The sequence below is a fragment of the Nerophis lumbriciformis genome, linkage group LG01, assembly GCF_033978685.3.
Source record: "Nerophis lumbriciformis linkage group LG01, RoL_Nlum_v2.1, whole genome shotgun sequence".
Taxonomy (NCBI): domain Eukaryota; kingdom Metazoa; phylum Chordata; class Actinopteri; order Syngnathiformes; family Syngnathidae; genus Nerophis; species Nerophis lumbriciformis.
This window is the reverse complement of record NC_084548.2, coordinates 46,157,501-46,180,663: the sequence shown is the minus strand read 5'-3', so window position 1 is coordinate 46,180,663 and position 23,163 is coordinate 46,157,501. Positions and strand designations below refer to the sequence as shown.

At 39.0% G+C, this 23,163-nt stretch overlaps 1 protein-coding gene across 16 annotated transcripts in view; it reads right to left on the bottom strand.

Moving 5' to 3' along the window:
- rap1gapa (RAP1 GTPase activating protein a) overlaps window positions 1-23,163 on the bottom strand; it is a 165,953-nt gene that overhangs the window by 85,726 nt on the left and 57,064 nt on the right. For all 16 annotated transcript variants that reach the window (XM_061984432.1, XM_061984543.1, XM_061984414.1 and 13 more), the window contains exon 2: window positions 16,217-16,252. In XM_061984432.1, coding sequence (XP_061840416.1) covers window positions 16,217-16,252 — 36 coding nt within the window. The remainder of the gene's footprint in view (window positions 1-16,216; window positions 16,253-23,163) is intronic.

The window sequence follows — 23,163 nt, the reverse complement described above, 5'->3', positions numbered from 1 at the left end:
CCTTTTGGGCATCGCTTTTCTCAAAAGTGGAAGAAAACATTATAGTAATAATATTTTCTGATGTTTTGTGGTCACACACACTCATAGAGTCTATTTTGCATAAAGGGGTTCTTTACAATTGAATCAATCAACATGAGAGCAGCATTCACTTCCAAATACATAACAACGCATCCAACATTATTGAGCTATTTAATTTTCCATCAATGTAAACAAGTCAAGTGTCCCTTGAAAACTGACAATACCAGATCATTCAGATACAATTAAGGTTAAGAATAAGATATACATTTATAAATACGGTGGACAATAAATCTGTTTATTTCCACAAGAGATTCAGGTCAGTCATGGAGTACATTCTGTCCTCTGCGTGTCGAGACATATTAGCAAGGATGACAGTGAAGAGCTTGGATATTTTACAGTATACATTCTGTCGTACGAAAGTCACAACTCCTGCTGCCTTGCTATACACAGTTTTGAACACATGTGATCAGCACGTATAAACCTGGAAACTGACCTTTTCTTAGACCACCCACGTTCATCAATCACTTCAGACTGACATGAAGCATAAGGGTCTCTTTTATATATTGTACTTGTAAAAGATTTCAGCATCCAGCCACTTGTATTCCTTTTATCATAATACATGTTTATTCTTCCAAATGGCTTACAATATCCAGCTTGTTCATCTCAAACAGTATCCAGATTCTCTTGGAAACAAGTCCCCTTCTACCCCTTTGGCCCCGGGAAATCAGAACCATGCAGATGTGTCTTTTACAACACAAGGTCATTGTGGGATCATCCTATGCTCTTTTGTGTGTATTTTCAAACCCAGTGGTGGGTTTTGATCTCACATGTGTCCTGTCAGTCAGCAAAAGCAAAGTCACCTGCATGTGTTGAATGCACAGATCCCATAAACATTAACATTCTACATATGTTGGCTATGAGGGTCCGTTAGGGACATTATTCAGAATGACCTCTTACATACACTACTGAAATGCTCTCACATAAACAACTGAAATGTTTTTTTCTCTCACACACCACTGAAACACTCTCATACACACTACTGAAACACTCTTATACACACTACTGAAATGCTCTCAACATAAACAACTGAAATGTTTTTCTCTACACACACTACTGTGAGAGCATTTCAGTAGTGTGTATGAGAGTGTTTCAGTAATGTGTGTGAGAGAAAAACATTTTAGTTGTTTATATGAGAGCATTTCAGTAGTGCAGTGGTTCTCAACCTTTTTTCATTGATGTACCCCCTGTGAATTTTTTTTTAATTCAAGTACCCCCTAATCAGAGCAAAGCATTTTTGGTTGAAAAAAAGAGATAAAGAAGTAAAATACAGCACTGTGTCATCAGTTTGTGATTTATTAAAATGTATAACAGTGCAAAACATTGCTCATTTGTAGTGGTCTTTCTTGAACTATTTGGAAAAAAAGATAGGTTTTTATTTATATTTATAAAGGATTTTTGAATTGTTGCTATTTTTAGAATATTAAAAAAAATATCACGTACCCCTTGGCATACCTTCAAGTACCCCCAGGGGTACGCGTACCCCCATTTGAGAACCACTGCAGTAGTGTATGTAAGAGGTCATTCTGAATAATGTCCCTAACGGCCCCAAAAACATTTCAGTTGTTTATGTGAGAGCATTTCAGTAGTGTGTATGAGAGTGTTTCAGTAGTGTGTGTGAGAGAAAAACATTTCAGTTGTTTATGTGGGAGCATTTCAGTAGTGTGTATAAGAGTGTTTCAGTCGTGTGTATGAGAGTGTTTCAGTAGTGTGTGTGAGAGAAAAACATTTTAGTTGTTTATATGAGAGCATTTCAGTAGTGTATGTAAGAGGTAATTCTGAATAATGTCCCAAACGGCCCCTCATATGTTGGCTGGCTCCAGTCTTCATCATGCTTTCTAGAAGCTGAGGATTTGTCATTTGACGAGTTGACGAGAAACTTGACAAGAAACATCAGGGGGACAATGTTTGATAAAAATAACATGGAAATGTCTCCTAGCTGTGTCCTCCTTGCAACGAGCAGCTGCTGTGTTTATTTTTTATTTTTTATTGTTTAAGACATGCCGTACTCTTGCTAGTTGGCAGGTGGATTTGGATTACAGAGTCGGGCAAAATCAGGAGCCGGCTTGTCAGTTTTGGTTCTATTTTTGGTCAGTCGACAGGAGACGCACACAGCAGATGTACTGCTCGGACCGGCCTTGACACTTTGCTCTGACACTTGACACACAGATGAGCGTGCACACGGCCACCCGACACCCGAGTTTTGCACCGCGTGGACACTGGAGGTTAGCGCGTGTGCGGGCATGAGGGTGATGATAAGTGACACCTCATGGGACTTTAGCGAGCAGGAGGACCTACACTTTCCTTTCTTAACCACTGTTGGACAGAAAGAGGATGGAACACTTAAAAAAAAAAAAAAAAAAGCACCTTAAATATGAAACAAGAATTTGTGTCACATTTTTTTTCAGTCTAAAAATAACTTGTTTTTGGAATGCCACCCAGGACAGGGCAATGGCTCATCAATCACCCGGACAGAAAAATGTGTCTTGATAAATTCTTAGCAAGCCTTTCAATTTTGAGGGAATGTGAACTAGTATATTATGTTGACGTTCAGGAAACAGGAATCTACACAACACCAAGTACAAACCCCGTTTCCATATGAGTTAGGAAATTGTGTTAGATGTAAATATAAACGGAATACAATGATTTGCAAATCATTTTCAACCCATATTCAGTTGAATATGCTACAAAAGACAACATATTTGATGTTCTCACAGATAAACATTTTTTTTTTTTGCAAATAATCATTAACTTTAGAATTTGATGTCAGCAACACGTGACAAAGAAGTTGGGAAAAGTGGCAATAAATACTGATAAAGTTGAGGAATGCTCATCAAACACTTATTTGGAACATCCCACAGGTGAACAGGCAAATTGGGAACAGGTGGGTGCCATGGTTGGGTATAAAAGTAGATTCAATGAAATGCTCAGTCATTCACAAACAAGGATGGGGAGAGGGTCACCACTTTGTCAACGAATGGGTGAGAAAATTGTTGAACAGTTTAAGAAAAACCTTTCTCAACCAGCTATTGCAAGGAATTTAGGGATTTCACCATCTATGGTCCGTAATATCATCAAAGGGTTCAGAGAATCTGTAGAAATCACTGCACGTAAGCAGCTAAGCCTGTGACCTTCGATCCCTCAGGCTGTACTGCATCAACAAGCGACATCAGTGTGTAAAGGATATCACCACATGGGCTCAGGAACACTTCAGAAACCCACAGTCAGTAACTACAGTTGGTCGCTACATCTGTAAGTGCAAGTTAAAACTCTCCTATGCAAGGCGAAAACCGTTTATCAACAACACCCAGAAACGCAGTCGGCTTCGCTGGGCCTGAGCTCATCTAAGATGGACTGATACAAAGTGGAAAAGTGTTCTGTGGTCTGACGAGTCCACATTTCAAATTGTTTTTGGAAACTGTGGACATCGTGTCCTCCGGACCAAAGAGGAAAAGAACCATCCGGATTGTTATAGACGCAAAGTTGAAAAGCCAGCATCTGTGATGGTATGGGGGTGTATTAGTGTTCAAGACATGGGTAACTTACACATCTGTGAAGGCGCCATTAATGCTGAAAGGTACATACAGGTTTTGGAGCAACATACAGGTAAAAGCCAGTAAATTAGAATATTTTGAAAAACTTGATTTATTTCAGTAATTGCATTCAAAAGGTGTAACTTGTACATTATATTTATTCATTGCACACAGACTGATGCATTCAAATGTTTATTTCATTTAATTTTGATGATTTGAAGTGGCAACAAATGAAAATCCAAAATTCCGTGTGTCACAAAATTAGAATATTGTGTAAGGCTAATACAAAAAAGGGATTTTTAGAAATGTTGGCCAACTGAAAAGTATGAAAATGAAAAATATGAGCATGTACAATACTCAATACTTGGTTGGAGCTCCTTTTGCCTCAATTACTGCGTTAATGCGGCGTGGCATGGAGTCGATGAGTTTCTGGCACTGCTCAGGTGTTATGAGAGCCCAGGTTGCTCTGATAGTGGCCTTCAACTCTTCTGCGTTTTTGGGTCTGGCATTCTGCATCTTCCTTTTCACAATACCCCACAGATTTTCTATGGGGCTACGGTCAGGGGAGTTGGCGGGCCAATTTAGAACAGAAATACCATGGTCCGTAAACCAGGCACGGGTAGATTTTGCGCTGTGTGCAGGCGCCACGTCCTGTTGAAACTTGAAATCTCCATCTCCATAGAGCAGGTCAGCAGCAGGAAGCATGAAGTGCTCTAAAACTTGCTGGTAGACGGCTGCGTTGACCCTGGATCTCAGGAAACAGAGTGGACCGACACCAGCTGGACTGCTGCTGAGTGGTCCAAAGTCATGTTTTCTGACGAAAGCAAATTTTGCATTTCCTTTGGAAATCGAGGTCCCAGAGTCTGGAAGAAGACAGGAGAGGCACAGGATCCACGTTGCCTGAAGTCTAGTGTAAAGTTTCCACCATCAGTGATGGTTTGGGGTGCCATGTCATCTGCTGGTGTCGGTCCACTCTGTTTCCTGAGATCCAGGGTCAACGCAGCCGTCTACCAGCAAGTTTTAGAGCACTTCATGCTTCCTGCTGCTGACCTGCTCTATGGAGATGGAGATTTCAAGTTCCAACAGGACTTGGCGCCTGCACACAGCGCAAAATCTACCTGGGACTGGTTTACGGACCATGGTATTTCTGTTCTAAATTGGCCCGCCAACTCCCCTGACCGTAGCCCCATAGAAAATCTGTGGGGTATTGTGAAAAGGAAGATGCAGAATGCCAGACCCAAAAACGCAGAAGAGTTGAAGGCCACTATCAGAGCAACCTGGGCTCTCATAACACCTGAGCAGTGCCAGAAACTCATCGACTCCATGCCACGCCGCATTAACGCAGTAATTGAGGCAAAAGGAGCTCCAACCAAGTATTGAGTATTGTACATGCTCATATTTTTCATTTTCATACTTTTCAGTTGGCCAACATTTCTAAAAATCCCTTTTTTTGTATTAGCCTTAAGTAATATTCTAATTTTGTGACACAGGGAATTTTGGATTTTCATTTGTTGCCACTTCAAATCATCAAAATTAAATGAAATAAACATTTGAATGCATCAGTCTGTGTGCAATGAATACATATAATGTACAAGTTACACCTTTTGAATGCAATTACTGAAATAAATCAAGTTTTTCAAAATATTCTAATTTACTGGCTTTTACCTGTATGTTGCCATCCAAGCAACGTTACCATGAACGCCCCTGCTTATTTCAGCAAGACAATGCCAAGCCACGTGTTACATCAACGTGGCTTCATAGTAAAAGAGTGCGGGTACTAGACTGGCCTGCCTGTAGTCCAGACCTGTCTCCCATTGAAAATGTGTGGCGCATTATGAAGCCTAAAATACCACAACGGAGACCCCCGGACTGTTGAACAACTTAAGCTGTACATCAAGCAAGAATGGGAAAGAATTCCACCTGAGAAGCTTAAAAAATGTGTCTCCTCAGTTCCCAAACGTTTACTGAGTGTTGTTAAAAGGAAAGGCCATGTAACACAGTGGTGAACATGCCCTTTCCCAACTACTTTGGCACGTGTTGCAGCCATGAAATTCTAAGTTAATTATTATTTGCAAAAAAAAAAAAGTTTGAGTTTGAACATCAAATATCTTGTCTTTGTAGTGCATTCAATTGAATATGGGTTGAAAAGGATTTGCAAATCATTGTATTCCGTTTACATTTACATCTAACACAATTTCCCAACTCATATGGAAACGGGATTTGTAAAGGGAACACACTAATTGGAACTATATAATGTATAAGAGCTTTTACATGAACTGTCATTCACAGCAAATCATTACCTCACTAACCACCTCCAGACTAAAATGTGTTGTGGACATGTGTGTTATTTCATAATTAAATAATACACATAGGAAAAACAGAGGGGCTTTATTTAGAACCCCTATGTGAGCCGTGCTGCCAACTGTTGGTCCTGTAAGAATTTTATAGCAAATATACACTTTTATTCACACTTACATTCACACATTTGTCTTGAACTTCATTGAACTTAATTTGAAGAGCACACACACCATGTGCGGCCTTCCCTCTGCCTGACTGCAATACTATCTTTTCTTATTGAGACATTCATGTGGGTTTTGGTACAATTAATCACTTGTACAAGACGAAAGAATCATGGCTCCAAATGCGAAACCTTCTAATCTTAAAGGGGTCATATTATGATTTTTTTTTTTCATTTACAACACTTACTTGTAATCTACATAACATGTAATGGTGGTTCTTTGGTGCAAAGTTTGCATAGAATATGTTATACAGACAATATTCAGACCGCTTTCTGACCGTCTCTTCAGGATGCACCATTTTGTGGGCCGTCCAATTTATGTGCCTCCACTTCGACTACGTCTTTCCCCAGTTAGTCATGTTGTAGTTTTTAGCGCTTCCATATGGAGTCTCTTTCAGATACACATTTATATAGTATTTCTATTTAAGTGTGTATGGATCCACTTCATCACAATTATCTATTTATTCATGGGTTATATATTTGCCACTAAACCTTCAAAGGGGTCATATTATGTTGTTTTTTTCTACATGTAAAACAATTGCTTGTGGTCTACAAAACATGTAATGGTGGTTCATCGGTCCAAAGTTTGCATAGAATATGTTATACAGACAATATTCAAGCCGCTTTCTGACCGTCTCTTCAGGATGCACCATTTTGTGGGCCGTTTTATTAACGTGCCTCCACTTTGACTGCGTCTTTCCCCAGTCAGCCATGTTGCAATTTTTAGCGCTTCCAAATGGAGTCTCTTACAGATACAAATTCGAACTATACGCTACTTTGTATTAGAAATGGCAACAGCGGAGGATGCATGTGCATGTACGAGCCAGTCTGCCCCACAACAAGAGGATAACAAAAAATAAGGAACTTATATTGACTACAATGTTGGGCTACAACGGCGGACTCGCACAAAGCTCTTCATGTAAACGTCAACTGACGTCACACTTGGGAGAATTATCACAAGTTGGGCAAATTCCAAATGGCTTGTTTGGAGGAAGTATGAAGGAAGGCAAAACATTTTTTATTTACCTTGGCCATGCTTCCATGGCTTCAATTCAAATTTTCAGGACTTAGGCAGATCCTAAACACACAAAACAGGTGCCAATGGTAGGATAGGTCCAGAGCTCGCCTGTGCATCGGTTGGGAACATCTCTGCGCTGCTGATCCGTCTCCGCTCGAGATGGTCTCCTGCTGGCCCCACTATGGACTGGACTCTCAATATTATGAAAGTTCTACTATGGACTGGACTTTCACAATATTATGTCAGACCCACTCGACGTCCATTGCATCCGGTCTCCCCTAGAGGGGGGGTGGGGGGGGGGGGGGGGGGGGGGGGTCACCTACATATGCGGTCCTCTCCAAGGTTTCTCATAGTCATTCACATCGACGTCCCACTGGGGTTGTGAGTTTTTCCTTGCCCTTATGTGGGCTCTGTACCACGGATGTCGTTGTGGCTTGTGCAGCCCTTTGAGACACTTGTGATTTAGGGCTATATAAATAAACATTGATTGATTGATTGATTGATAGGTTGGTTTTGCATAATAGGTCCTCATTAAGGTTAAAGGTCAAAATCTTGAAAAGGAGGAACTAGCCTAAGATAATAATAATAATTATAATATTAGTTAGTTATTAGTTATACATTTTCTTGAGAAAATTCCCCTCATCGATGAAGGAAACAACTCAAGCGTCTCCCTCTTCATCACTTCTTTTTCCTTGGACTCGCCTCCACCCTTGTGAACACTCGTTTGACCATGGACTCTTGGACCCAGTGGACTTCTCTGCTCTTTTACCAACGCTGTAAGATTTACCTGTGACCTGTTGTAAATAAAAGCTTGGGAAATCTTCCAGGAGACCCAAACTTTGGCTGTTCAGCAAAATAATGCGGTGTAAGTCTCTAAAAGTCCCTTGCATATTAAAAAAATAGCATTACGATGTATTGACAAGTCAAGAACTTGCACCGAGCAGAAAGCGGATGCTCCAGCTGAAGCCTGTTTTTACTTTAGACCGCCCACAAGTTCATTGATTGGCTCTGTGGCAAACACAAGGCATGCACCGCAATTGCCAGGTTGCAACCATGTGACTTAGAGGCCGTCCATCGTACCTCACATGCTCTGATGGAAATCAAACATTCAATATGGCCACTGTTTATTTCTCTTTAGCAGCACAGTTGTGGCATGTTTTAAAGAGGACCCATTTTGCAAAACCAACTTTTCTTTCCAGTTTGTGCGTATTTGGGTTCTGCTTTAGTCCAACAAAATTGAACTTAAACCCCAGAGGCATAATGCAGTTATCAATAAAACAATCTTGCCTTACTTCATACTTCCTCCAAACGAGCCGTTTGGAATTTTCCCAAATTGTGATATTTTTCCCAAGTGTGACATCAGCGGATATTTACATATATGGTAAAGATTTACCCAAAGAGCTTTGCGCAAGTCTGCCATTGTAGTCAATAAGCTCCTTCTTTTTCTCTATTGTCTTGTTGTGGGGCAGACTGGCTCGTACATGCACATGCATCCTTCGCTGTTGCCATTTTTAATAAAAAGTAGTGTATAGTTCGAACTTACATCCGTCAGTAGACTCACTAGGGAAGCGCTAAGAACTACAACATGGCTGACAGGGAAAAGACGCCGTCGAAGTGGAAGCATGTAAATAAGACCGCCCACAAAATGGTGCATCCTGAAGAGACCGTCACGGCCCGAGCGCACCCCAGAGCACATTCATGTGTGCGCTGCGCTCAGCACACCTCCGGGAGCGCGCCAAGAGTGTGTCAGTCCGGCTGGAGCAAGCAGCTGCAATCAATTGCCAGCAAACAGCGCAGCTGTCACTGATCAGAGGACCTGCCTTCATAAGCCTACACAACCTGCTATCCCGTGCCAGAACGTAGGGACCTGTCCTGTACGGCAAGGCAAGGCAAGGCAAGGCAACTTTATTTGTATCGCACTTTTCATACACAAGGCAGACTCAAAGTGCTTCACAGACAACAAAGTGAAATGAAAGAAAATAAAAGCAAAATTAAAATGCAGACAATAAAAATAAAAACAATGCGGACATTAAAAGTTAAAATATTTAGCTGAAAGCTAAGGTGAACATAAAAGTTTTCAGTCTAGTTTTAAAAGTAGTCAGAGTTGGGGGAAGTCTGACATCTTCAGGAAGTTTATTCCAGCTATTTGTTGCACAGTGACTGAATGATGCTCTCCCTTGATTTGAGTTTACTCTGGGAGTAAGCCGAACCTAGCAAGCTCTATGCAAATCTTTCTCTCTGTGTTTTGTCACCCGTTGTGCTCAGTTCTCTCGTTTCCTACTTGTCGCCCCTTCCAGCAGCGTACCTCCGTTTCCACGTTACGAGCTGTGTGTCTCGTCTTCCCGCGTTCCCTCTGCTTCCCTGGCTGCCTCTTGGATCTTGACCTCCCGCCTGGACAGGGACCTCTGACGCCTCACTATCGCCCCGACTACCTGCTTGTCTCACGGACCTTCGAGCCTGCTTTTCCCCCATTGGACTTCCGCCTCACGATAACAATCAGCAGTTAATTCCCACACACCATACACTTTTGGATTTAGTCACACGCCATTCTCTAGTTCAGGGGTAGGGAACCTATGGCTCTAGAGCCAGATGTGGCTCTAGAGCCATAGGTTGATGACTGCATCTGGCTCTCAGATAAATCGTAGCTGACATTGCTTAACACGATAAGTAATGAATAATTCTGCTGGTAATTACAGTGTTAAAAATAACCACGTATCAATCAGACTACAAAGCCATCAGCAAAACCATGCAGCACCAGAAGTCGCATTAATGGTAAGAAGTATTTTATTTATTATTGGTTAGTTTCACAATAACACTGTTATTAAAAATAATAATAAACTTATTATACTCTAAAAATGTTGGTCTAACTTAAAAATGCACGCATTTAGTTGTATTCAGTGTTAACATTTTTTATACGGCTCTTACGGAAATATATTTTAAAATATTTGGCTGTCATGGCTCTCTCAGCCAAAAAGGTTCCCGACCCCTGCTCTAGTTGATTAATATTAGTGTTTGTTATTTATATATATAGTATATATATCATAAAACATAGAGCTATATACTACGCCCCTGTTGTCTGTGCAGTCTCCTTCCCCCTGTACACAACAGTGACGGTCAGAAAGCGACTTGAAGATGGTGTGTAAAACATAATCTATGCAAACACATGACCAATGAACCACCATTACATGTTATGTAGACCCAGGGGCGTCACGAGCTTTTAAGGACAGGGGGGGCTTAGCCCCCAGGAGATGCACAGGATGCGAGCGAACGTTAGGCGCAAGCACAAAACTTCACAAACGGCTAACAAAGACTTAGAAATGATGCATTGTTATTATTATTATTTTTTTTAAATGCACGGGACGAAATTAAATGCTCCCCGGGACGATGGTTTTTAACAATTTTTTTTCTTTTTCTTTTTATGTATTTATTCATTTTACATTTTATATTAAATGTCTTGGTTTTTCCTCCCTCTGAAAATCCTATGAAATGTTTAACAAGCCATCCTATAATAATACAACAGCTATTAATGTAACAATACAATAAAACAAATATATTTAATTATGTTTTTTTCATTATTTTAACAATAGGCTAATGTACATTACTTTATATAGATTCTACAAGAAACACAAAACTTAAACACTAAATTATTTACAATTGCACACACAAGGTTTCGTGCAGCTTCACTCATTGTAAAGGAAGATAATGTGCTTCGTACACCTGCAGGACCGCAAGCAAGGTCGCAGAGAAAATGCGGACTGGAATTTGAGTGATGTGGGCATTTTCTATATGAACAAGTGGAATGGATTGGATACCGACGCACGAAAGGGGCTCTCTACCTTACGCTACGAAGTGAGGGGAAACTGAGTGAATATAAAACAGGTTATATGATTATTTATTTAAACTCATATTCGGGCCACTTTATAATGACTATGTCGGCATGTTTTTGTAAAAAAAAACAAAAAAAAACACCAAATTATTTAGGGGGGCTTAAGAATATTTTAGGGGGGCTTGAGCCCCCCCTAAAATAGGCCTAACAACGCCAATGTGTAGACCACAAGCAATTGTTTTACATGTAGAAAAATAACATAATATGACACCTTTAAAGGTTTAGTGGAGAATATACAAGCCATAAAAAAATGGATGAATGTGATGGAGTGGATCCATACACACTTAAATAGAAATACTATATAAATATAATAAATCAACATTATTGAAGACTTTTTGAAAAAGGAAAAGAAGAAGACGAAGAAGAAGAAGAGGAAAATGAATTTTCTGTATTGTCGGGCAGTTTGTTAAAAACATGGAATTCATAGGTTTAGTTTTTGCAATTGCTCTCCTGTCGCAAGCAAATCGTGTAGAGCAAAGATAGATCTTTAGAGTGTGAGCTACCTGTGGTATAAATTGCCTGCTTTTGAGATCTTTTTTTTTCCTCAAGAAATGACTCTTCAATGAATGTCAAGATATATAGCATGGGCTTAGAATTCATCCCTTCTAGCACAACAAACCCTGTGGTCTTGCGTGCCTGTCCGACATGAAGGTCAGTGGTAGATAGCCCAGTGGGACCAGTGGGCAGCTTGTTTTTAAAAACAGGCAAGGGAGTTATACAATGGACAGCCGGCCACAATAATCCATCATGCTCGAGGGACAGTGAGTGCTCTTCGTATCCGTGTGTGTGTGTGTGTGTGTGTGTGTGTGTGTGTGTGTGTGTGTGTGTGTGTGTGTGTGTGTGTGTGTGTGTGTGTCAGAGAAAGAGAAAGGCAGACCCCTCAACAAAACATTGCATCCACACGCACCCTCTTCATGTATTTATTTCCATCAGGGTAGTTTAACTCTACAGGATTACAACCAATTAGGTTCCTTCCATGGAGAACTGAGGATCATTTGTTGACCATTTGACATTTATTCAAGTAAGCAAGTCAAAACATGAACAGTTCCTGACATTAAATAGAGATTAAGTCTGATTAGAGCCACGAAGATCATAAAGATTCATAATTGCAATATGACGGCGTACTCGTCCTGTCTAAGAGCTGTATCACATTACTGGACTGTTTCAACATACATCATGTTGGATGTCAGAAAGGTATTATCAAATAATATTTAATTAGACTTATTTGTACTGGCATGTAGGTAAAGTATACTGTAGATAGTGTTGTTCCGATACCGGTACTAAAATTTTCCGATACTTTTCGGTACTTTTCGATACTTTTCTAAATAAAGGGGACCACAAAAAATTGCGTCGCCAGGCTCTGCTTTTTATCGATAGATTTATCAGATTTAATTTTTTATTATCTACAGCAGGGGTGTCAAAAGTGTGCCCCGGAGGCCATTTGCAGCCAACAGTTAATGTTTTAAAGGCCCACGGCACATTCTAAAAATACTATTAAAATAAACAAAAACATAACAAAGGTCAAATAAAAAAGCTTATAAGGTGAAATGTAATTTAGAAAAAGTTGCAATGTTGACTAATAAAACAAAGCTGGTTTTTTTTCTTCTTTCAAACGGTTATTGCTCAAAACATAATATTGAATCAAAATCAATGTTACTATGAATTATTGACCTATCCAAGGTTCCAATTCCTTCACATCAAATATTCCACTTTGAAAAATATCTTTGGTGGAAGATTTTGCATATTTTGTGTGTTTGCCATTAAAAACATAGTTTTGTTTGACAAAAAAGGGCGGAAAACAAACAAACAAAAAAACAACATAAAAAAACCTAAAACATTTTGAAATGAGGAATAGATCTGAAGTTAATGTAGAATCCAGAGATTTAAGCGTTAAATATAAAATGTATGTATGCCCTGCCTGGCCCACCATTATCATCATTTCATGACCCAACCAAAACACTTTTTACACTTTTATACTGAAATAAATACACCTACAACTTATTAAATAGAAACTACCAGCAGCAGTAAAGTTCAGATCTATGAAGGAAAGAAGAAAGTGAACGAATGTTTATAACTGAATCCATTTACATATGCTTACACATTAGTTTTCTTTTTTTATAATTTTTTTTAATGAATTAAGTAACATTTATGACAACCTTTTTCCAAAACACAATATAGAATGTGAGATATAACAGGATAATGCATATGTTTATAATGTTTTTTCAAAACGCTTACAAAAAAGTGGGACCCCAAAAATTTACTGTGGGACCCCATTTTTATGACTTGATGGGGTCCCTGGGACCCCATTTTGAAAATTCCTAGCGCCAACACCGCTGTCAACAGAGGAGAAAAAATGCTGTATTTAAATACATATATTATTTATAAAGCAAGTTCAAGTATCATTGGCAAATGTTCACCTAGTCCCGGCCTTGGCGTGCTGCCCGCCTCGGCACGCATATATTTGTCCTCTTTTTGGGATTTCAGAATATGGTCAGCCTAAATAATGCATTAAAAAAAACAGCAACAATACTTAATTTACGTTCCGTAACTGTATAATAACCAAACTGTAGCGACATTGTTATTGTCAGAGGAAACACTAAATAACAATTTTTCTAGCGTACCCATCGGCGTGCTACGGTATTAGCCGTAAGCTAGCTACGCCGAGAGATACGCTAGCTTTTACATCACCAGCTGAATCCTAATGCACAACAGAATGTGATAGGACACCAATCTGTAATGACTGACAAACATGAACAATCGTATTGCAGTATCTGTAAAGTATTAGCCCACATTTTATGTTTTGTTTCTACACAGCTACCCAGACAGCGTATGTACTGTCCTTGTAATAAAACCATGACATGCTGCATAGTTTTTAATATCATGATCAATATTAAAGTGACTCACTCGTGGGCAGTTGTCTGTTTGGTCCAGCTGGACATTTTTTGGGATTGACTTTGGGTAAGCACTCCATATATGTTGAAAAAGCTTGGCTCCAAGTTCCACATTTACAGCGTCAAAGTCAAGCCAACCTCACTCTCTTGGCTTTCGTCTGCTCCCACGTTTCACCCTCTTCTTCGTGCTCGCTTCTATAAGCAGCAGTTCCGTATATTCAGCTTCAAAAAGATAAGGCTGTGAATCTTCATTTGTCCAAAAATAGTCATCTTAATTAGTTCCGGCAATGCTTAAAATGACCAAAATAGGGTGAATATTATACATACCCCACCCCCCCTCCAAACAAAGACTTGTGTGTTCTTGTCTCTCATAATGGTTGTGAACGATAGGCAAAAACCATAAAAAGTGCAGTTCCACTTTCATACCGTGATAATACCTTGGAATCTTGATATCGTTACCGCCCTAACAAATATTTATCTAATATTTATACGTATATAGTTAACAGCTGTCACGATCATTAGAGTTTTTGAATTACATCAATGAATAATGATAGTCATGACCAAAAACTAAAAGAATCGAGAATTGAGGAGACTTTCTGATTTATAAAATTTGAACATTTTGCAGGGATGTGATGTGGCCTTAGCTCACTATCTCATTTAAAACCACATCATGTCCAACTTTCATTAACTTAAGATGGATTTTGGCTTTAGCTCCCAGCGTGTGGAAAGCTTTTATTTAACCTCTGTCTCTGGGCTTAACGCGGCCTCAATAGAACTGTGGGGAGGAGAGAATTCTCACTGAGAGTTTGTGAAATGGTTACTGCTGCTTTCACCCACCTGTTCTTTATGATATGATGTCTATCAGTCCAGTCTGTGGGAAATATCTTCCAAATAGATAAGCAAACTGTTAGACTGAAACACTCAAAAGCTCATACTGTTTTGGTTCAAAATTGTGTACCTGCTTTGTGCTCCTTAGACCAGTGATTTTCAACCACTGTGCCGCGGCACACTAGTGTGCCGTGAGATACAGTCTGGTGCGCCGTGGGACATTATCTAATTTCACCTATTTGGGTTAAAAATATTTTCTGCAAACCAGTAATTATAATCTGCAAATAATGTGCCGTTTTTGAGTGTCGGTGCTGCCTAGAGCTTGGCAGCGTAACCGTGTAATACTCTTCCATATCAGTAGGTGGCAGCAAGTACCTAATTGCTTTGTAGATGTCGGGAACACGTCGTGTGAGACGACAATGGTTTGTCATGATGCCAATATGCAGACGACAGCGGGAGGCAGCGTGCAGGTAAAAAGGTGTCTAATGCTCAAACCAAAAATAAACAAAAGGTGAGTGCCCCTAAGAAAAGGCATTGAAGCTTAGGGATGGCTACGCAGAACGAAACTAAAACTGAACTGGCTGCAAAGTAAACAAAAACAGAATGCTGGACGACAGCAAAGACTTACTGTTGAGCAAAGACGGCGTCCACAAAGTACATCCGAACATGACATGACAATCAACAATGTCCCCACAAAGAAGGATTAAAAACAAATGAAATATTCTTGATTGCTAAAACAAAGTAGATGCGGGAAATATCGCTCAAAGGAAGACATGAAACTGCAACAGGAAAATACAAAAAAAAGGAGAAAAAGACACCAAAATAGGAGCGCAAGACAAGAACTAAAACACTACACACAGGAAAACTGCAATAAACTCAAAATAAGTCACGGCGTGATGTGACAGGTCGTGACAGTACACCTACTTTGAGACAAGAGCTATATTGATGCATGGTTGGTGATGGTTTAAAGTCATATCCAACAATTGCGACAACAACTTTTTACTGTCAACTGAGTTTCTTTTTTTTAATTATTTCTGTTGGTGGTATGCCTCCGGATATTTTCAATGAAAAAAAAAGGTTGAAAAACACTGCCTTGGGCGAGCTTTTGTCCAACTTTTTTGTTTTCCTTCCTAGATCCTTACACTTCATACGTTTTGTTTGCACATAGGCATCTAAATTCTTACATATTTATAGTACATGCTCATGTCTCGCCTGCCGCCATCATGCCACACACTGCAGCCCTCCATCCTTGCAGACAGAGCCGTGCCAGCACCTGCAGAGAGGGCTGCAAACACACCCAGACTGTTTCCCCACTTCTGCCCATCTGCTCTACCTCCTTCATTCATCTTCCTTATGCTCAACTCAGTGGGCTCATTCACACGTTTAGCAACCAGCATCGTAAATTGCGAGATTATAGCTGACTAACACATTGTCGGCCAGAATAATTGTGCAGGAAACAGAACTCACCATATGCTTCTTGCCTTGGAGAATGTCTTGTCCACCCTGGAAATAGACACAGAAATGTACGGTATTTAGAAACCAATTAGCTCACAGCTCATTAATGATGCGTGAGTCAAATGCTTATGAAAAGAACAAGTCAAGAATTAGTACACTTGACCAAGATGTCATATATTCAAGTTCCTGCAAGTTTACCTGTCTGATCAAAGAGTGGAAGAAAGTGTATTGTGCTCCTGAGTTCTGTCAGTGTCCTGACCTGAGGGAGGATGGCTGTGCAGTGTGCATGCATGTGGGCCGGGTTACCCTGAAATAACTCTGGCCATCTGTTGAAGCAGTGTTTCCATAAGTGACAGCAATACTGCTTCTTGTAGCTGCTTTTAATCTGCATTGTAAGTCTCATGGCTCACTGCCAGTCTAGAATGGGTTGCTGTGTCCTTAAAATTAGTCTGTATTAGGGATGGGCAATATGGCCTAATTAATATATATATATATATATATATATACATACATACATACATACATACATACATACATACATGCATACATACATACATACATACATACACATACATACATACATACATACATACATACATACATACATACATACATACATACATATATATATATATATATATATATATATATATATATATATATATATATATATATATATATATATATATATATATATATATCCATCCATCCATCTTCCCCGCTTATCCGAGGTCGGGTCGCGGGGGCAGCAGCCTAAGCAGGGAAGCCCAGACTTCCCTCTCCCCAGCCACTTCTCGTCCAGCTCCTCCCGGGGGATCCGGAGGCGTTCCCAGGCCAGCTGGGAGACGTAGTCTTCCCAACGTGTCCTGGGTCTTCCCCGTGGCCTCCTACATATACATATATATATATATATATATATATATATATATATATATATATATATATATATATATATATATATATATATATATATATATACAGTCGTGGTCAAAAGTTTACATATACTTGTAAAGAACATAATGTCATGGCTGTTTTGAGTTTCCAATAATTTCTACAACTCTTATTTTTTTGTGATAGAGTGATTGGAGCACATACTTGTTGGTCACAAAAAACTTTCATGAAGTTTGGTTATTTTATGAATTAATTACGTGTCTACTGAAAATGTGAGCAAATCTGCTGGGTCAAAAGTATACATACAGCAATGTTAATATTTGGTTATATGTCCCTTGGCAAGTTTCACTGCAATAAGGCGCTTTTGGTAGCCCAGCTTCTGGTTGAATTTTTGACCACTCTTGACAAAATTGGTGCAGTTCATTGAAATTTGTTGGTTTTCTAACATGGACTTGTTTCTTCAGCATTGTCCACACGTTTAAGTCAGGACTTTTGGGAAGGCCATTCTAAAACCTTAATTCTAGCCTGATTTAGCCATTCTTTTACCACTTTTGACGTGTGTTTGGAGCCATTGTTCTGTTGGAACACCCAACTGAGCCCAAGGCCCAACCTTCGGGCTGATGATTTTAGGTTGTCCTGAAGAGTTTGGAGGTAATCCTCCTTTTTCATTGTCCCATTTACTCTCTGTAAAGCACCAGTTCCATTGGCAGCAAAAAAGGTCCAGAGCATAATACTACCACCACCATGCTTGACGGTAGGGATGGTGTTCCTGGGATTAAAGACCTCACCTTTTCTCCTCCAAACATATTGCTGGGTATTGTGGCCAAACAGCTAAATTTTTGTTTCATCTGACCACAGAACTTTCCTCCATAAGGTCTTATCTTTGTCCATTTGATGTCAGATGAAATAAAAATTGAGCTGTTTGGCCCCAATACCCAGCAATATGTTTGGAGGAGAAAAGGTGATGCCTTTAATCCCAGGAACACCACTCCTACCGTCAAGCATGGTGGTGGTAGTATTCTGTTCTGGGCCTGTGTAAATTATTGGAAACTCAAGACAGCCATGACATTATGTTCTTTAGAAGTGTATGTACACTTTTGACCACGACTGTATATATGTGTGTATATTATTTGGCATGTAAATGACAATAGATTCATTTGAAAAAAGGTTACAAAGGCTCCTAATTTTGCTGTACGCGATAACATATTATGTCATCTATTATTTTCTAAAAATTATTATTAATTTAATTGCTAATTTACTGTTAATATTGGGTTACTTTCTGTTGCGAAATCGTTTTATTTACACTTATGTTGAAATGTAATAAGAACTTATTCTGTTGTTTAGATGCTTTATATTAGTTTTGGGTGATACTATAAATTTGGGTATCGATCTAATATCAAATAGTTGCAAGGGCAGTGTTGTTCCTGCCATTGTTCATACCTAACATTTTCAGAATCATTAAATAATTACATTTTTGATCACAACTGTAATTCAACAAAAACACAGTATTATTTTTTTAATTATTTAATTACTCACTTTTATTAGATGCAACATTAATAATAAACTCAAAAGTGCAAAATAACTAAACAAAAGCAGGGTGCAGGTAAAAAGGTGTCTAATGCTTAAACCAAAAATAAACAAAAGGTGAGTGCCCCTAAGAAAAGGCATTGAAGCTTAGGGATGGCTATGCAGAATGAAACTAAAACTGAACTGGCTGCAAAGTAAACAAAAACAGAATGCTGGACGACAGCAAAGACTTACTGTGGAGCAAAGACGGCGTCCACAAAGTACATCCGAACATGACATGACAATCAACAATGTCCCCACAAAGAAGGATTAAAAACAACTGAAATATTCTTGATTGCTAAAACAAAGTACATGCGGGAAATATCGCTCAAAGGAAGACATGAAACTGCTACAGGAAAATACCAAAACAAGAGAAAAAGCCACCAAAATAGGAGCGCAAGACAAGAACTAAAACACTACACACAGGAAAACAGCAAAAAAACTCAAAATAAGTCAGGATGTGATGTGACAGGTTGTGACAGTACACCTAATTTGAGATAAGAGCTATATTGATGCATGGTTGGTGATGGTTTAAAGTCATATCCAACAATTGCGACAACAACTTTTTACTGTCAACTGAGTTTAGTTTTTTTAATGATTTCTGCTGTTGGTGTGCCTCCGGATTTTTTCAACGCAAAAAATGTGCCTTGGCTCAAAAAAGGTTGAAAAACACTGTTCCAGATTGCCAAGATATATGTGGCGGTTGGGGCTGTGGTCACCATGATGTCGTCGTAAAATTTGCATAATTTGTTATGATGACATGATTTTCTTTAAAAGGGCTCAAAAAATGTGTACATACGTTTAAAAACAAATCTGCGTTATTATAAATTAGTATTACCATATATTTTTATATCATATCGTTTTTTTATATTTTGAATTGTTGCTGCTTTTTTGTACAATGTACTTTAGAATGTCAAGAGACTTTTAGTGAGTCTTCATTAAAAAGGCTGGCAAAAAAAATATAGTATCTTTTTCTAGTGTTGCTATAAAATGTACTCATGTTTATAGACTACTTCTGTCCCTCGATGTCCCCAACAAAAAGAGCTGCAGCGAGCATGATGTCACACTCCTTAAAAGCCATTAAAAGCCACCACTGTCCTCTTAATAATTGCACATTTTGTAAATCGCCGTCCGTGGGGATATCTGGGATATATTAAAATTGCGTCCACATCGCAGACATTCTGGCCCCACTCCAGGCAATTTACAACCTCGATGCCTGAAAGTGGTTTGGCGGAGAATGAGGAAGCACAGAGACGAAAGTGTTTGCACGGGAGGTGGAATGTGTTGAAATTGGGCTGGTTGTTAGCATAAGATTGGCAATAAAAGTTAGAAATAGCATCAGACTTTTTACTTCTACTGAGACTACAACACATTGTATTACTTTCATTTGTTTTCACGTAAAAAACCCGATTTTCAAGGTGTGGCGGCTATGATCTTGCCGTGGTGGTGTGCCACTATTAGTTATTGTTTATTGTTTATTGAATGGATCCCCATTAGCTGACGCCAAGGCGACTGCTAGTCTTCCTGGGGTCCATATAGGAGCATACGAAATAAAAATACAAAGAATACATGCATTACCAAACATTATACAAAAGAAAAATACAACATAAGATAAAAAAGCTAGTTAAACCCAGTATTAAAAATTCACGTCATGTGGGCAGCTGCAATAGGTGTATCTTCAAAGTTGTCTTGAATGACAATTTACTTTGTGAGAGATTAATGTGAGATGGCAGCCCATTCCAGAATGATGTACATCTATACATGACTGTATGTTTGAGGAGATTGGTCCAGGGAGCAGGAAGTGCCAAATAGCCATTGCTGGCATTCCTAGTGTCATGAATATGTGTGTTAGTTGATTTTAAAAACTGTTTGTAAAAGTAATCTGTTGATTGATCCAACATGATAGTTCTAAAGAACATAAGGAGACTACAATGCATATTTTGTTCAACAGACAACCAGGACAGGCGTGAATGCATAAATGAAATATTAGTGCGCAAAGAACATTTAAGTACCAGTCTAGCCGCTCTGTTCTGAACAAGTTGCAGTTTGTTCAGGTCAGACTTAGTCGTAGCGGACCACATTATAGGACAGTAATGAAGATGACAGAAAACCAAGGACTGAATGACTTGACTTATTGTTGAGGATGTCAAGTAGGTGGAGCACTTCCTGACTATGGCTAAACCTCTTCCTATTTTCATTAAAATACCATCAGTATGATCGGACCATGACAGTTGGCTGTCTAATAACACACCAAGCAGTTTTGCTTTTTTAACCTGCTCAATAGGTATATCTGACATTGAAATATGAAGCTGAGGGTCATCAACAAGCATATGCCTGAAACCAAACAGAATGCTTTTTGTTTTGTCAATATTCACAACAAGTTTAGTCTCATTTACCCAGCGTGACACTCTCTCCAGGTCCTGATTTAAGTTATTTTGTAGGTCATTTAAGGTAGAGGCAGTACTGTACAGAGTTGTGTCATCTGCATACGTAACCATATTGGTGTTTGTTGTAACACAGGGAAGGTCATTAGTAAAAATAATAAAAAGTAAAGGACCTATGCAGCTTCCTTGAGGCACGCCGCAGTAATTGTACTTGCGTTCAGATAGGCTACCATTAAAACACACTCTCTGTGATCTTCCTGATACATACTCAACATCCAAGAAAGTGACATACTATTAAAACCATATTTTCTCAGTTTGGAGATCATTATGTTGTGATCTACGACATCGAATGCCGCACTAAAGTCAACCAGTACAGTACCAACCATCTTCTTGACACCTATTTGTGACAGCCAGTCATCAGTCAGCTGAGCTAGAGCAGTAGATGTTGAGTGACCTTGCCTGTAAGCATGCTGGGAACATGACATCAGTTTGTTCTAGGTAAAGTAATCTTGAATTTGTTTGAAAACAACTTTTTCCATCAATTTACTAAGAACAGAAAGTATGCTTATTGGTCTACTGTTTTTACCAGTAAAATCTTTGTTTTTGTCCTTGGGTAGAGGGATAACCTTGGCCTCCTTCCAAACCACAGGACAGACTCCATATCTTAATGACTTATTAAATATATGACAAATCGGAGTTGATACATGGCATGCCGAAACAATTTGCCATCTAGCATGTCCGTCCCAGCAGGTTTATCAGATGGCAGTGATGACAACAATTTCTCAATATCAGAACTACTCACTGGTACAAAATCGAACCTGCAGCTTTTACCCTTCATTATATGATTTTCAATTCATGTGCATGAGGAGGAGCCATCAGAAGGCGTCATATTTACTCTCAGATTTTCCACCTTGTTTGTGAAGTAATTATTAAAATATGTGGCAATTTCCATTGGCTTAGTCAGGTAAGCTTCATCAACTTCTATAAACAAATTTGTTTTACATGATGCTGATCTTCCCATTATTTGATTTAAAATGTTCCACAATTGTTTTCCATCATGTCTAAAGTCATAGATCTTTGTCTGTTAATATACCTTTTTATTGCCTCTATTTATTTTAGTTACACGGTTTCTTAATTTACGATAGATCATCTCATCAGAAAGTAGACCAGAAGAGTCCGCCAACTTTTTAGCCTGGTTACGGTGCTTCATAAGTGCTTTGAGCTCATTCCCTAACCAGGGGGCGCAATTTGCCCTGACAGTTGTTTTCCTGACAGGAGCATGCTTATCTGCAATTTGCAAAAATAACTTCATGAATGTGCTCAAAGCAGCTTCAGGATCCTCCTCAATACACACAGTTTCCCAGTTTACATATTTCACATCATCTTTAAATGTTACCTCATTAAAATAATTATAAGACCTTTTATGTATAGTCACATAGCTTTGGAGAGCTTGGTCTTCCTCCTTATTGCAATCATGTTCTAATCACTAGATTCATCCAAAATCTTGCATATTAAATCTAGGTATTTTATATCGGCACTAGGTGGTCTATAGAAGCACCCAACCAATATGGGTTTAGTCTGTGGCAGGTGAACCTGGATCCACAGGGACTCAATATCAGCCAACATTAAATCATGTCTTACTTTCACATGAATGTGACTCTGCACATACAGAGCTACACCTCCACCATATCTTGTTCTATCCTTCCTACAGATTGTGTATCCATCGACAGCTAATTCAACATCCTCAAAAGAGGAGTCAAGATGGGTTTCAGATATTGCCATAATGTGTATATCATTAGACTTCATTATCATACATAAATCAGGGTTTTATTTCTTAAACCACATAAATTCAAGTGAGCTATCAGTAGGCTTTTGCCAGGTAGTTTAAGATTATATGAAACCATGATGAAGAGAGAGAGCGATTGATGAATTATATTGCTTTTTACAATTGACCCTGAAACACAGTAGTGTAGGCCTGCTTTGAGGCATACAAAGCCGTACAGGTAGACATATATAACAACGCCCAACTAGTACATAGGCATGACATTCCAAAACTTTTATAGATTTGTCTTTCTCTGATTTCAGTCTTTTGAGTGACTGAATGTCACCCATCAGTTC